This window comes from Eubalaena glacialis, chromosome 6 (genome assembly GCF_028564815.1).
Source record: "Eubalaena glacialis isolate mEubGla1 chromosome 6, mEubGla1.1.hap2.+ XY, whole genome shotgun sequence".
Classification (NCBI taxonomy): Eukaryota; Metazoa; Chordata; class Mammalia; order Artiodactyla; family Balaenidae; genus Eubalaena; species Eubalaena glacialis.
Window position 1 is genome coordinate 133,611,386 of NC_083721.1, and position 16,247 is coordinate 133,627,632.

Here is a 16,247-nt window from a genome sequence, read left to right on the forward strand (position 1 = left end):
TGCTGAGAGCATCCAGAGCCCAGGGTCCCCTGTAACTCAGGGGAATGCTCTGAGCTGTCGAGTGCATGACACTAGTTCTCCAAGATGCCCAAAGTCACCCCACGAATAATAAAAAATAAGGTTCCCCTTGCATAAATTGGTTTGTGATCTCATCTGTTTAAAGACTGAGTTCTTAGAATCACAGGTGACACTAAGCACAAATACTGCCCCCACTACACAAGTGAATGTTCACAGAGAACCAGACTGACCAGGGACAAGGTGAAGCATAAATAAGCTCTAAGCCTCTAAATTCTTAACCTGGAGTCCATGGACCCCCTACCAAGGGGTCAAAGGAGAGAATTTAAGGCTCCATGAACTTGAGTGGGAAAACTCGACATCCTTATTCTCAATAAGCTCTAACTGAAATTTAGTTTCCATTCTATTAGGAATATTGGCCATAAACTACAGCAGTGCTAGCAGTACCTGGGGCTTTATTCCAAGAGAAATCACAGGTATTTTCACCTCTCACTACAGTTGTTGCAGACACCTCAAAATAGTATCTTCATGCATCATTGCTTCAAAACATAGTGGGCAATAGACCTGTCACCGGGTCTCGTTATTTAATGAGTTAATAAAGAGGTGCATGTCATACTTTAATCACAAATTTGTTTTTTCTTAGGTTTTGATAAATGAATGTCATTGTAATTGGTTTTCTTTTTAACATTATATATTTCATTTTGTGGACTTAGTCACTATTCTGAGGGGTTCATAGGCTTCATCACTCTGCCAAAGAAGTCCCTGACACACAGAATGTTAAGAACCTCTAAGTGCCTAAGGTCCCCAGCTCCCAGTGATTTGGAAAGCACAGGGGAGGCCATCAGGGAGAGGGATGCAGGGGTCGTGGCCAGTGGGAGGAAGAGAGGCAGCTCTCCCAATTCCATCCCCGCTCTGGGGGGATGACATGCAGCCTTTCCCATTCTGCTTTGGTACATTTCTAAGGAGCTCTTATTAACATTTTGAAAAATTTCAGGTCTCTGGAACACAGTTTGAGAAATGTGGATTTAAGGAATGACTTAACCTGGGAATATACTGGAATTGAGTGGTGTTGTTAAACCATGTGTTAGTGTTAAAACTTTTGAAGCAAATTAAAGAGATCAGGGGATGCCTTCTTAGTCCACAAGCGGTAGCTCATGCAGGAGGTAGCAGGTTGGACACATCACCCATCTAGAACCTTCCCCATCCTTTGCTCACGGTCCAACTCTTATTAATATGAACAGGCTGCTGCCAGCGTTCCACGCTGGGCTGAGGCGCCCATCAGCCCAGAGGAGAATCACTAGGGAAGCCACAGGGCTCCTGCCTCAGCCACCACTCTGTCGGGTTACACGGGGACCTGCACATTGTAGCACATGCTCCTGCTGGGAGCAAGGGCTGTGCTCAGCCAAGGCTGAAGGGTCTAACTGGTAGAAAACGCTTGTCGCCTTGATTGTGGCATTTAATTTTAGGCTGAGGATCTGAAATGCACGTCCTAGATTGCAGAAAGATTCAGACTGGTGAGTTGTTTTAGTCCATATTACACATCAGGGGCAAGACACATCCAAGAGATGGCCCAGCGAGAGGCCCATGCCGCTTCCCCAGGCCAGTGCTTCGGGCCTCAGGACAGCTCCCGGAGCTCGTGGCGGGTCCATAACAGCACCGGGCAAAGGGGTGTCGACCAGTGTCTTAGCTGATCTTCTTCCCCTAGCTGAAGAAATGAGTGGGTGTATGGCGTGTACCTGGCTTTTCTTCCTCTGTTTTGCTGTCACGCTTGTAAAGACACTGGGGACTGGCCAAGCAGTCTCAGGGCACAGTCTTGTATTCCCACACTTCCCAGCAGTGGTCTGGAACTCCATCTAAAACGTTCTGTAAACAGCCCTCCTCTAACCACTGAGAGATCGCCGAGCATTCCTGTAGCCCCTCCAGACGATATACTTGGCCAAGAAACTCTGCCTGGTTGATTACCGCGGACGTTGCTGCCAGGGCCCTCAGTCATCCTGGAAGCTGCCCCACTAGCGGCAGCGCAAGGCTGCGCTCCGCTGCGGGGAGAGCAGGAGCCGTCGGGGGCCCGGACCCCGGCAAAGCCCTTACCCACGGTGTCTCAGTGTGTAGTCTTGCCCCCGCACAAGCAGTTATTCAGACAGAGCTTGATCACCACCCTCTAAAGAGGGGTGCCACTGTTACTCCCGAGTGTGAAAGCGGAAAATATGAAATTTTAGAATAGCATGTGCTGTATGTGCTGTAATGTTTTCTGAATATAAACTTGACTTTTTTTAGGTGTTGCTGTGCATCAGAGGCTTTTTTCGGAAAGAGCTTCATTAAGATATAATTCACATGCCATATAAGTCATCCATTTAAAGTGTACAGTTCAATGGTTTTCAGTTGTGCTATATTCAGAGTTGTGCTATATTCAGAGTTGTTCAGCCATCACCACAATCAAATTTTTGAACATTTTCATAACCCCCAAAGTAACCCTTACCCTTTAGTCTTCACCCCCAATCCTGCCATACCCCCCAGCCCAAGGCAACCAGCAACTGCTTTCTGTCTCTACAGATTTGCATATCATGGACTTTTCAAATAAATGGAATCACACATATGTGTTCTTTTGTGACTGGCTTCTTTCACTTAGCGTAATGCTTTCAGGTTTCATCCGTATTGTAGCATCAGTACTTCATTCCTTTCTATTCCCAAACAATATTCCATTGTATAGATATACCATGTTTTGTTTATCCATTCACCATCTAAGACATCTATGTTTTTTCCATTTGGGGGCTAGTATGAATAATGTCTCTATGAACATTCGTGTGCAACCCTTTGGACATATGTTTTCACTGATCTTGGGTATATACCTAGGCTTGGTATTGCTGGGTAATATGGTAAATCTAAATTTAACTTTTTGAGGAACTGCCAAATTGTTTTCCAAAGTAACAACCATTTTACATTCCCATCGGCAATGTATGAGTATTCCAATTTCTCCACATCCTTATCAACATTTGTTATTTTCCATCTTTTTTTATTACAAGTGGGTGTGAAGGGTTTTGAGTTGCATTTCCCTGACGACTAATGATGTAGAGCATATTTTCATGTGCTTATTAGCCATTTGTATAACTTCTTTAGAGAAATGTTCATTCAGATCTTTTCCCCTCTTTTAAATTGGGTTATTTGTCTTTTTATTATTGAAAAGCTTGAATTTTTCATGACTATTCAACTGCACTTTAAAACTCAGCCCCAATAGGAATTTGTTGGGCTCCTCCAATTTTGTATCTCTCCCCAGGAAACGGAACACCATTCTGGGAGAATTCCGGCCCCTAAAGTTGTGGTTCTTAATCTCTTTTTGGCTCACAGATATCTTTGAGAGTCAGGTGAGAACTATGGATCTTCTCCCTGCATTTAATATCAGGGAATTCCTGGACTTTCCACCATTCAAGTTTTGCCTTGACTAGGTTCCTTCTTTTCATAAGAGGAGTGTAAACCTACTTCTGATTGGATTGTCAAATCATTTGAACGTGGCCTTAATGGGCAACATGAGTTTCCCAAATTCTAAGCTCCCACAGAGAGAAAGAGTGAACCGTGTTGTTAAAGTTACCAAAACCGCACTGTGGAGAAATAGCTTTTATAGAAGATTGCTTTTATAGATGACCGCAGTCCATCATTCCTCTAACTGTTCCCCTTTGATCAAGCCAGGCCATGAGAGCTTCTCACCGTCATGTTGGGGACTTCTGAGAACCGGTTCCTCTGAACTGCACTTCAGCCTCATGCCAGCAGTCCACACGGAAGCCCCCTGTAGGGAAGCTGTACCGATCCTCTTATTAGTCGGTTACAAAAATGCTATGTCCCGCTCCCACGGCTCACACACACACTGAGGAAGAGAGCGCTTCTCCTGAACCCATGGTGTTTTGATTTTGTAATACTTAATTAATAAACAATAATTTAATTATGTACTTAAGTAAGTAATAAATAAATAAGTAATAATGTTTTCTTCTCTACTCTGGCCCTTAAGAAGCTCAGAGCAGCATTGCTGCCTGCCTCTGGCAGCTGGGCTGGACTAGCTGTTTGTTTGTGACCAGCATTTATAGCCCTCACCTGTCCTTTGGCCCAACCCCACTGTTAGTTCCTTTTTAAAGCATTTTTGTATACTAGTTCAAGCTGTTTCTAGAACAAGTCAACACATTTCTTTTTCTAACCTTGCCATTCTGCACCTCATGTTGTGCACTTCATGAAACGCCATGCATGACAGCTGTTTGCTTAATGTACGTTCTCAGTGACAGGTAGAGCTTATCTTGTAGTTATTTTTCTCACGTGTAATGTTTTAGGTTCTGGACTCAAGGATATTTTGCAAACAGACAACCATCACCTATAGTTTACCAGGTGTTACATATCTGTGTATGAAAGGGAAGGTAGAATTTTTTGCAGCTAAGCAGACATAATAGAAACACATAGCATTGTATTGTTTCTATTCAACAAGATACTTTCATGTTTACTAGGCCAGGCACTGTTCTAAGTGCTTTACAAATACTTATCTTCACAAATCCTGTGAGGTAAGTACAATTTTTGTTTCCCCCACATTACAGATGAGAAAATGAAGTCATGGAGAGGTTAATTATTTTGCTCAAGGTCACAGGGCTAATAAGTGGCAGAGCTAGGATTAGGAAGAGGGTTGTGTGCCTGCAGAGTCCACACTCTCTATCCCCAGGCGCTGCTAGAAAGAGCTGGGGCTTTGGGACCCTGGGCAAGCCACTTAAATCCTCCCTGTCACATGGGACAATGACACTCACTGCCTCCTAGACTTGTTGAAATCAAATGAGGCTCCATGGAAAGGTCGTGTCCATCCCATAGTGGGAACTCATCTTTGTCTTCTTCAGCTAAAATCTGTGTAGAAATCCAAACACAACTTCACTAGAATCCAGGCCAAGAAGAATAACTCACCCAACAAAACATCATCTGAAAACCCAAAAGTAGACAACAGCACTCTTATCTTTTCAGCTAATTTGGGCACCCTGATCACCAAGAGGTTTTGTAAAATGTATTGTATATGAAGAAACTAACTCAAATTTAATTTTGACACATTTTAATATTTGGCATATCTTTTTGAAGAATGAAGTTGAGAGATGAAATTACAGTCAAATGTTCTGACAAATTCAGACAATCATTAACTACTTCAACTTTAAACAACACAGTATAAATTTAAGGAAATACATAGCACCTCATGATTCCTTAAGTGTTTCCAGTGACTACAGAGTCTGCCATTGTTCTTCCTAGTCAACAAGTACTAGGAGCATTCCAGAAGCAGGGGTTGTACCCTACATATTCCAAGTGGAAGCTTGGGACAGTCTGAAACTCAGAATCTCCTCATACCAGTCCACACTGGTACAGTATTTTCAGAGTCTGCAAAGCGCTCTCAGAATATCTTTTCAGTAAATCCTCTCAACCCCATGAAGTATTATCCCCGTTTTAGAGGTCAGTACAATGAAAGCTAGAATGGTGGTGATTTTCATCCACCTCTTATTTGCTTAGTATCTATTATGTGTTAGGCAGCCTGCTGACTGAGGAGGGCCCCTGCTTTTGAGGAGTTTTCGGTTCAGTGGGAGAGACAGAAATAGAAGAGGAAGCACAGGGTGCTCAGCGCTTTGAGAGACGCACACACAGGGCGCTGTGAGAAATGAGGAGGAACTCCCCCTGGGATGTACGAAAGCCTTGCCAGTCGAGGTGCTAAGGGCATGGAGGGGGGGGAGCGTGTGGGAAGAGCGGCTGGCTGAAGGGACGGCGTGTACAAAGGCACAAAGGGAAAATGTGTTGCGTCTGAGGAAGGACATTTATTCACTGCTCTTTGAACTGAGCACCTCCAAGTGCTGGGCTTGTGTCGAGAGATGAGGGCCCCACCAGACTGCCAAGTCCTTCCCCTCAAGGAGCTTAATTCTAAAGGCAGAATAGACAATAAAAACGTAAGTCAAGTAACAAAATGACTGCAGAGTGGCGAGTACTATGAAGGAAATAACTCAGGGCAGAGAGCGAGAGAGGCTGGGAGAAGCGGGTTTTGGAGACAGCAGTCAGGGAGGCTTTGGAGAAAGCGCCTATGGCAGGCGCGGTGAGAGAAAGGGACTCCAGGTAAATGGCAAGCACAGCAACCCTCACAGGTTACAGCTGGCAGCACTCGAGAGGCAGAAAGGAGGCCAGCGTGGCTGGAGCACGAGGGAAGGATGATGATGCCATGGGTGACGGAAGCGGGCATGGGGTACTGAGTTCCTTGTAGGCGATGACAAGCAATTCAGATTTAAACTGAGAGCAGTAAGGAGCCTTTGAAGGCTTGACTGTGTTTAATTTACATTTCTAAAGGATATCTCCGGAGGCACTGTGGAGAATGAATTAGTGGGGTCAGGAGTAGGAGTCATCATACCAATTAGGAGGCTACTGCCAGAATCTAGGTGAGTGACTGGTTGGCAGCCGTGGAGAAGGAGAGAAATGGTTGGACCTGAGATAGGCGGCAGCATAGACAGGACTTCCCGATGGCTTGGATACAGATGTGTGGGTAGGAAGGAATTAAGGATAACTCCTAGCAATCGGCACACATGATGCTGTCCTGACACGGAATCTAAGCAAGAGGGAGAATCAAGAGTCCTCTCTTGGAAATGTTCAACCTAAGATGCTTATCAGACATTCAAGTGAAGATATTCCATAAGCAGTTCAATATGTAAGGCAGCAGCTCTGGGGAGAGGTCAAGATCAGCTCTGAATGCAGGGGTCACTGGCCTACAGATGGTACTAAAGGCTTGAAGTTGAATGGAACAGTCTAGGGAAGAGCATGTTGAGTGAGAAAACCCACATCGAAGTCCTAGGGGGCCCTTTAGAAGAGGAAAAGCCACAAGAGTAGAACGAGATGGAGTGGCCAGTGGGCCGGAGTGTCAGGTCAGAGAAGCCAGGAGAGGAAGAGGGACAGGCCAAGTGTGTGAAATGATGCTCAGGACTAAGGAGGTCACTGGAGACCTCTAGAGCAGGAGAGCAGTTTCATGGCAGGGAGGGAAGTGGGGATGGAGAGGGCTAAGAAGACAATGGGAACAGTCACTGCAGACAATTCTCACCAGAGATGTCTGCGTGAAGGGGAGCAAATGTAAGGAGCAGTAGATAGGGAGGATATGGAACCGAGGTTTTGTTTTGCTTTAAAGAAAGAAGAAATAACAGGATGTTTCCATGCTGATGGGGAAGATCCACCGAGAGGGTCAGATCACAGGAGCCCCATCCTTGGGCGGCAAGAGCCCTACACCTCACCTTCTGGTCTCTAGTTGCACATTCCAGCTCCTCTGCTGGATCTAATCGCATGATGCTCTTGTGCCGGTGTCCTTCAGGGCAACCAAGTTCTAAGTTGTGCCTTTCTCTCTCCTTGCCCTCCTCCTCCTCAGCTCTCCATGGCTTCAAATGCCCCTGCACCTGGAGAGCTCCGTCTCCCCTTTAAACCTCTCCTCAGAAACGCAGATAGCAAGATTTCCACCGTGTGACCCCAGGCGCCCACACTAACCCAGCCCCAGGCTCCACCCCCACCTCTCTCCTCCACTTGTGTTTTGAGCAAGAGAAGCCTTCCTGTCAAAGTCCTTCAAGCCCCTTTACACACTTCGGCCCAACCTCACACATTACCAGCCCAGCTGCCTAATGAGAAGCAAAACCAGTACACCAACCTGGATCGCTCTGAGTCTGGAATCCATGCTTCCACTACATACAATGCTGCTGCGCTCAGAGGAAGTTCCTATAGTTACTTTATTTTCAACACGAATCATAAAATCTTTACTTTAATTAGTCTACAGCTATTCACATTTAAGTCAGCATGAGAAAGTATCACTTTACGATAGAGAAAAAGTCTAGCAAAGTGGTTTATTTACAAGTTATTGCTGGAAAAAGTCCTTCAAACAAACCAGTGCAGTGAAAACACCTTAGAGCTAACATCAGTTTCTCAGACTCCTCATGGCAGCTTTATTGGTACATCTCATTTTTATGGTTTCTATATGTTCAGCCTTTCAAAGAGCCGCTACTTCAGGATGACAGTAACTCTTCGGTGTTTATTTTTATTTCCAAGTTTGTGATTTTTTAAGAGGCTACTTTAGGGCTGTGAATTGTTTCACTGTCTTTTCACTCTCTCTTTTGAGTTCTTCAATATGGGCATCCAGGCGCTCTAGAATGTGATGAGACCTCAGTTCCTCCTCTTCCAAAAATCTTGTGGCTATTGAACCAAGAGGAGACAGAGGCAAGGGACACTAGAAGAGAAACACATTTTGACATATATAAGTTGAATAGTATATTTCTAAGACACATTATTCATGATATTTTCTAACTAGCAATATTAAAAGGTGATTTTTAAAAAAATGCTTTCCTCTGAAAGCATTTGTATATCCTTCTATACCCCAGAAGAGAAATACTTAATGCCTATTATTTCAAACACACTTTTAAAATCTGAATGTTACTTTCGTTTTAAAGCATAGAAAATCTACCTATAATAAATTAGATATCAGTTAAAATCAATACTTTCCTTCTTCCAAAATTTGAGTCCACAGTGCCTTACCTGAAACCACTGGTTTCAGAATTTAGATTTTAGAAAGGTCACATGTACCAAATTCAGTCAATCCTCATTTGCAGCAGTTATTTTCTATGAAAGTCATCTCAAACACTGAATTAGTGAATACTGAAACACTGTTCTTATGGGAAACACACACACACACACACACACACACTTCACATAGACTATAATCCTAACTCCTAAAAACAACTCATCCAGCAGATTCTATTTTCTTTATTTTACAAAAGAGAAAACAAGGTTGAGAGTGTTTAGTGACCTGCCCGAGGCCACCCCACTAAAGGGTGCCAGAGTTGGGGTTCAAACCCTGTTCAACGCCAGCATCTGAGCTCCTTGCACTGCACTGTGCTGCCCCCCAGGGGCTCCATCCTCTGGGTATCTCAACTCAGCACAAGAGCTGAAACAAGAGGGCAAAGTGCCACCTTGACTGACCTCAGCTGGAAACATGCAAGTCCAGTGACTCAAATTTTGTGCACCTCTGCACATGTTCACGAATGACTGTGGAAGTGCTTATGAGTACTGCTCAGGGGTTACAAACAGTTTAGCGAGTAGACGAATTCGCAAATACAGACTCATGAGGGGTCTGAGGTAACTCCCATAATCAAACACATTGATATTTCTGAAGTAAAATGCTAAGTGGGATCAATAAAGTCTATACATACTATCACATCAGTTCAGTTCAGGCCAGGTCAGGTTTCAGTGCCAAGTAAGTTTTGCTGACAAACTTAGGAAGAAAGTTAGTTGTCAGGACTTTTCTGGATTTCAGAATTACATATATTACATGTATTTTGACAACTAAAAGAAAACCTTCCCATGGACTTGATGGCACATTAAAAAGTCAAAAATACTGAACTTTCACAGGTATAGGACCACGGGAGGTTGATGGGAATGAATGGCCAGAGGCGAGTGCTTCAGCACAGAAGGTAAAAAAAAGATGGTTGAGTGGAGTCCTCAGAGCAGCTGCAGGAACAAGGGGCCAGTCCATGTGGAAAGGCAGCCTCTGTCACCAGGGCCACCACTGTGTGGCACCCAGTCCATGTCCTAGACACGTCAGGTGCGACTCCTTCCCCCGCCTCTACCCACCTCTTTCCCTTTCCAACCGTTCCTTTTCTCCTTCCCCAGTCTATGCCCCAGGACTATCTTGGCAGGCAGAGATATTCCTTGAACCAATCATCCCAATACAAAATTGACCCTCTCTGAAAAAGGCAGGAATGGAATTTCCCATTCAGGCTAAAAAGAAATGAATACCTATAACTTATGTTATATTTCATAAGATGCATTTTGAAAAGTAGTCGTGGCCGACAGTGTCTTCACAAGAAAACCTTAAGACAGAAATAACTGAGGATAACAAAGGCTGCTTAAGAGAGAGACCAGTAAGGGGGGCGGGGGTGGGGAATACTGCTCTGCCTTAAAATAAAAAATAAAATCAAACTAAATACACTTAATAAACTAGTAAGCTCAGCAAGTCTCCATACCGAAGATAGAAAGTCTTCCTGGTCATTTATACTTTCAGAGACAGTGTCAGAAAAATTGGTTTCATCTGTATCTAGCACTGAAGGCAGAGAGTGAGTTTTGCACAGAAAGTTAGAAGGCAGAGAGCTGGTGGAGCAGCAAGGGCTGATTTGATGACTCAGGGGGCTGAGGCCCCTGGACACAGGCTCTACGCTATCCGACGCTTGTCCTTGCGTAGAATGAAGACCTGCTTTGTAGTGCTCAGCCTTCATCCCGTCATGCTTGCGCTGGCCACTGGTTGGCCTGGATAGCGGATTAGAAAATAAAACAGATAAACGTTGTAGCAACTTTCCTCTTTCAAAACATCCTTGTTGTTGGAAGTTCACTTAAAATCACAGGACCAGGCTAAGGAGAAGGCTGTAATTTACCAAATGAGCAGCCCTCTCAGACCAGATGTTCTTTCCGTCACTCCGGCCCCAATCCGCGATCCCCACCGCCAGGCCCCTGCCCGCCACACACTAACAATACAGCAAGGAAGATAAGCAAGCTGCCAGGGTGACCCAGTGTGGTTGGTGCTTAGGATAGAGGGAAGCACTGTGCAGAGAGAAGGCCCTTATCTTCATGTGGGGAAGAGGTGGGAGTCGGGGTGAGGGTGTCAGCAAAGGCTCCTGGTAGGAAAACGTGTAAGCCGTACCGTACGAGCTGAAGCCAGGTGGTTTTTCACTGAACGCTGACTTCTTAGGTAACAGTCTATCATTAGTTGACCAAAAATACAAAAGAAGCTTTTTATAAAAAGCCAACTTCTACTTCTTATGGGGCAAGTGGGGCTGGAGAGGTGGGAGGCGGCATGAGGAGGCTCAGTGGAACAGGCTGCCATTTACACCTACATCCAGAAGCCTCGATGAAAGTGCTTAGAACCCCCGCACCTCTTAACCTAACAGTTTTACTTGTGCACGGTATACTTCGGGATTAAACAGAGTCCTTTGATGAAGGTTTAATTTCTGTAAATTGGAAATTATTCTCAAAGAAATGAGAATTATATTATAAAGATACATATTTTAAATAAACTATGAAGAAATTTTACTTGAACTCCGTGTTCTTGAACTCAGGTACTCTGCTGTGTGTTGGTTTAAAGATCCTGTCATGGTTTTTTTTGCAAATCTGAGTAGAAATCTCCAGCTGAGCTTTGGTATCCATCAAATCTTTCTGTAGTTGTTGATTTTCAGACACTAATTTATTTAATGCCTCAATATAATTCTCCTGGAGGTCTGCTAGTGAAACCTCTTTTGCCTAATAAAAAAGAATACTACAGTCACTTAATTTGTACAAGAATAACTTGTAATCTGTGATACTGCTGTTGGAAAATTACTTTCAGCTGTGACTAGTTAATCTATGGCTTTACTCAGGAAAAAGTGAAGATTTGGTTTTGGTCCCCTAAAAGAGAAACAACGTTCTGTTTCTTACAGTAAATAGGGGTAGAAAACGAGGAGCACAATGGGCTTCCCTGATGTGCCAAGGAATATCCAAGGAACTGGAGGAAGGCTGGAACTAGGATGGAAGAAAGCTACAGATGAGAATCAAAAACAGGGAAAAAGAAAGAAAAGAGCAGCCATGGATTCTTCCTCAAGAAAGAGAACGTTGAGCTCAGTGAAATAAGTCAGACAGAGAAATCCAGATACTGTATGTTACCACTTAGATGTGGAATCTAAAAAATAAAACAAACAAATGAATATTCCAAACAGAAACAGACTCACAGACACAGAACAAACTAGTGGTTTACCAATGGGGAGAGGGGAGGGGGGAGGGACCAGATAGGGGTAGGGGTTTAAGAGGTACAAATGCATGTATATTTATAAATAAATAAGCCACAAGGATATATTGTACAGCACAAGGAATAAAGCCATTATTTTACAATAACTTTAAATGGGCTATAATCTATAAAAATACTGAATCATGTTGTACACTTTAATATAATATTGTAACTATACTATACAATTACACAACTATGCTTTAACTTTAAAAAAAAGCTACTGATTAAAAAAAAAAACAGGAAAGAGAAGGTTGAATAGCCCCAGAATACCTGTGGAAGAAAATCAAGAGACCTATTTCAAAGAAAGAAATTTGGACATAAGGTTCTGAAAAGGAATTCTGGCTGGCAGGGACAACTTTTAAATAAACAACTCTCTGGTCTTAAAGACTTTTACATAATGTTGGCACCTATTCTGGTATGTGAAATAAATTTGGACATGATAAGGCAGTATTCAAGGATAAGGTAGGTATGACTACTCTGATCTGGTCTGAATTCTGTGATTATTTATTGTTCTTCAATTCTAGGTGTTTCCTGGTAATATAGTACCTAAAAAAACAGAGGTCTGGACCATTTTCTTCTAATGACAAAATATTTTCATTAGCATTCTGAAAAATTATGGTTATCTTCTTTGGAATTTAATTCGATGTTTAGCTTGGTCTTTTCTATAAAGAACTTTCCGAAAATAAGCTGGTAAACAGTGGTTTGACAAACAGAATTTACCTAACAAAAAAATAAATCTTAAAATATAACCGTTTAACTATCTGTTCTAGCAGTGACAGTAAGTTACAAAATGCTAAAATCTCAAAAAAATATTTGCAGGACATAGGAGTTAAACTATAAACTACTGTCAATTTTTTTTACTGTGGTAAATAATTTATCAGAGCTATTGCTTTTACTATTAAGATAATTAGATACTTTTATTAAAACAGTTATTTAGCTAAAATATTCATTTGTAAAAGTAATATCACCTTCCTACATGGTAAAATGCAAAATGGCACTTTCCAATAATTGTTCTTAATACATACACCACGTTTACACTCTGTGTAACTTCAAAACCGGAGGAAGAATAAACTGCTAACAGGATTCTCACCAGCCAGAGTCTGATGTCTGATGTCATTAAATATACTTTTTAAAAGAAGATAATGTTTGCTTTTGCCAGGCAGGAATCTTTTAAATTTTTCTCAAATTTATTATTTTATTATCAACAATTACAGATAAATGAATGTGGAAGGTAATATAAAAAGTGCATAGCAAGCACACACCTTGCTGTGTAAAGAAAGGACATTATCACCACTGTTAGATAGAGGTTTCAGGAGAAATTAAGCTGAACAGAGTCTCTGGTCATAGTCTGGCTTATGCATCCCTGAGAGTTCCCAACTCTTAAATATGAATAGGTAATCACGGCATAAGATAAGATTCTGTCAATCAGCTATTGCCAAATCCTGAGCCTTCTGAAGATTCTGTGGTGCAAATCAGATTGGTTCTTGGTTTTCTCCACCACTAGCTTAGTATTGGGTTTAATCAGGGCATATAAAGTCATTTTCCTCCCTCCCTCCCTCCTTCCCTCCCTCCCTCCCCCTTCCTTCCTTCCTTCCTTCCATCTTCCGCCTTACAAAATGTTTAGCTGTTGTCTCCTCTCCCACTTTTTCCATCCTTGTCGGTTTGTGCTTTAAAAAAAAAAAAAATCCTTTCATTATAGTTTTAGAGGGATTTGGGGAGGGAGCAAGATTAGATGTGCACATTCATCTGCCACCTTAAATGATGGCATAACATTTCCTAGTATAGAAAGTCATGATTAACCATCCCTCTATAGATTAACATTTAGTTTTTTTCAAAATTTTGGATATTGCAAACAACACTGAAATGACCATTTTTATGCCTTTGCTCCTATAGGATGGGTTCTTTGGGAATGCAAACTGATATGACCTTTCTGGAAAACAATGATGATCAAAATCAGAAAAGCACATGACTCAGGACTTTATAGGCTACATGTATTTACATACAGTTTAATGGATATTGCTAAATTGCCCTCTAGAAAGCTGTGTCAATTCACTTTCTCAATCACAGAGCACTGAAGGGCCTGTTCCTCTATATCCCTGCCAACGCTGGCTATACTGGATTTAAAAAGTCACTGTCAAGCCAATAAACAAAAGAATATTTATTTCTTTTGTTTTGATTATTAGAGGGGTGTAACTGCTTTTCTTCATTACTGGATTTTTGCATTACTTCTATGAATTATCTATTTATGTCCTTTACCCATTTTTCTACTGGATTCCAAGCTTTTTATTATCTTTACAGGAAATCCTTATATATTAATATTTTATATTAACCTTTTATCTATTAATAGATTGTTTTCCTCTAGTCTATTAGTCTTTTTTAATGGGGTCTTTTGTCATCCAGAAATTTTATATTTTTATGTTGTAAAATTCCTTATGTTGTAAAATTCTTTATGGTTCTGTGATGCTAAGAGAGTCTCACCCTCTCAAAAGATTATAAAAATTGTCCCCCGTATTTTCTTTTAGCTGAAATAACGTATTCATGTAGTTTTTTGCATGTTCTCCCACCCCAGCCTCCATAATCCATGAGTGTGGAACTAAAACTACTTAGGAGCAAATAGGGGCATTGTGTGACCACGAATCTTTGGAGGCACACACTCTCTAGAAATACAGAAAAAAAGAATTTCTACAATCTCTGGGCATTTGACCTACATCAAGAAAAGATGGGTCAGACCAGATGGGTCATTTTGAAAATTATAAAGATTTTATAAAAAAATAGTTCAAAGAGCATCCACACAGTTTATAACTCACTGTTAGCTGATCATGTTCTCTGGTTTCACAGCAGTTTGTTTACATTTCTTATCCTCCCTACTAGATTACCCTCAATCTTGTAAAGGTAAGAATCTTATCTTAATTCATCTTTGTGTCCATTACATTGTCTACTAAAATACTTTGAACATAAAAGATTCTAGAATATTTGATGAAATGAACTATATCTTGTAAAAATATAATTAAAACCAAACTATTTAAAAGATCCTATACTTCATAATGAAAAGATATTGTGAACACAATAATTTCAGTAATAATAATAACAGCATCAAACATTTATTGTGTACTTACTAAATGCCAGACACTATGCTAAGCCCTTTACATACATTCGCCCTATTAAGAACACATTATGTATTTTATCACATACGTAATATTTTTTTAAATCTTCCAATTGCTGGAGTGGAGAGTCATACTGTGCTCACTCCCATCACTGTCTTGACTTCTTTTCATTTGAGAAAGTTTTTGCAGAAGGATCGTTTCATAGTTTGATCTTAACTTTCTCTTTACAATATCAGTATTTACCAAGTGATTTCTTTAAAGGCTTGGATAGTAGAAAAACTTAAGTTTCTATTTATGTACCTCATGTAAACCCAATTCCAATTTCATCACCATTTCAGAAAGACGATGATTTTCTAACTTGAGTGACTCCAACTGAGCCAAAATCTCCTGAGAAGGGAAAAGCAAAAAACAAATAAATGTAACAAATAAATCAAACGCATCTTATAAAATTTTTCCACATGTAATTTTCATTAGGCGAGGTCACATTCTTCATTCATATATACAAATACTTTCTGAAAGGTTGTTGAAAAGGTGTTTCAACATGAATTCATATGCATGCAATTAGAATACTATTCTAAGAAGATGAATCAGGCACTGGTAACCCCCAGCACTCCTCTTACTAGCCTCCACCTCCAGCATCATGTGGACTGCACTCCTTTCACAAGGTAGTAAAACTTATTTTCAGTCCTCATTCTCCTTAGCTTTTCTTAGCCATTCCTACTTGAAAAGATTCCTTCCTTCCCTGACTTCCTGCTTCCTTTGTGAAAACTACCTGGTTTCCTTCCTTATTGCTACTTTTCTCTTTAGCTCCATTCCAACACCTTTTTACCCTAAATGAGTAGATTCCTAAGTTTGGTGCAAGTCTCTCCTCTTCATACTCTATGCCTTCTCACTATAATATCAAAGTCTCTCAGGGTTTCCAATGCCAACTTCATGCAAAGATTTCCACAGCTAAATGTCTTACCTTGATTTTAATCTTGAACTCCAGGCCTTCTGTGGAATTGACTACTAGATATTTCCATATGGAAGTCCAGTCTTTATCTCAAACCAGTGTCCCATGTGTCAGCTTGCCTATTTTGTGTACACTTTATACAAAATCATTATCCTCCTCAAACCTGCTCCCTATCTTTTCTGTATTTCACTAAAGAGCATCACTTTCTATTCTATTCTAAGCCAGAATCCTGAGTGACATCTTTTCCTAACGCTGTCTAACTCATTCTCCCGGTCCAATCAAATACAAAGCCCAGTCGATTTTCTCCAGGATGCATCCATTTCCCTCTGTCTCCCTGGTGCAGTGCTCGGGCCACCATCTC

General features: G+C 41.4%; 1 protein-coding gene across 11 annotated transcripts in view; it reads right to left on the reverse strand.

Moving 5' to 3' along the window:
• Positions 1–5,063: 5,063 nt before the first annotated feature.
• The window catches only part of CEP63 (centrosomal protein 63), an 85,853-nt gene continuing 74,669 nt past the window's right edge, over positions 5,064–16,247 (reverse strand). For 10 of the 11 annotated variants that reach the window (XM_061194637.1, XM_061194643.1, XM_061194639.1 and 7 more), the window contains 2 exons: positions 15,235–15,321; positions 5,064–8,251 (listed from right to left, as the gene is read on the reverse strand). In XM_061194637.1, the coding sequence (XP_061050620.1) occupies positions 8,093–8,251; positions 15,235–15,321 (246 nt within the window). In that variant the 3' untranslated portion in view covers positions 5,064–8,092. Of the gene's footprint in view, positions 8,252–10,043; positions 10,324–11,104; positions 11,311–15,234; positions 15,322–16,247 lie in introns of all 11 variants that reach the window. The other variant, XM_061194645.1, reaches the window with a different exon arrangement.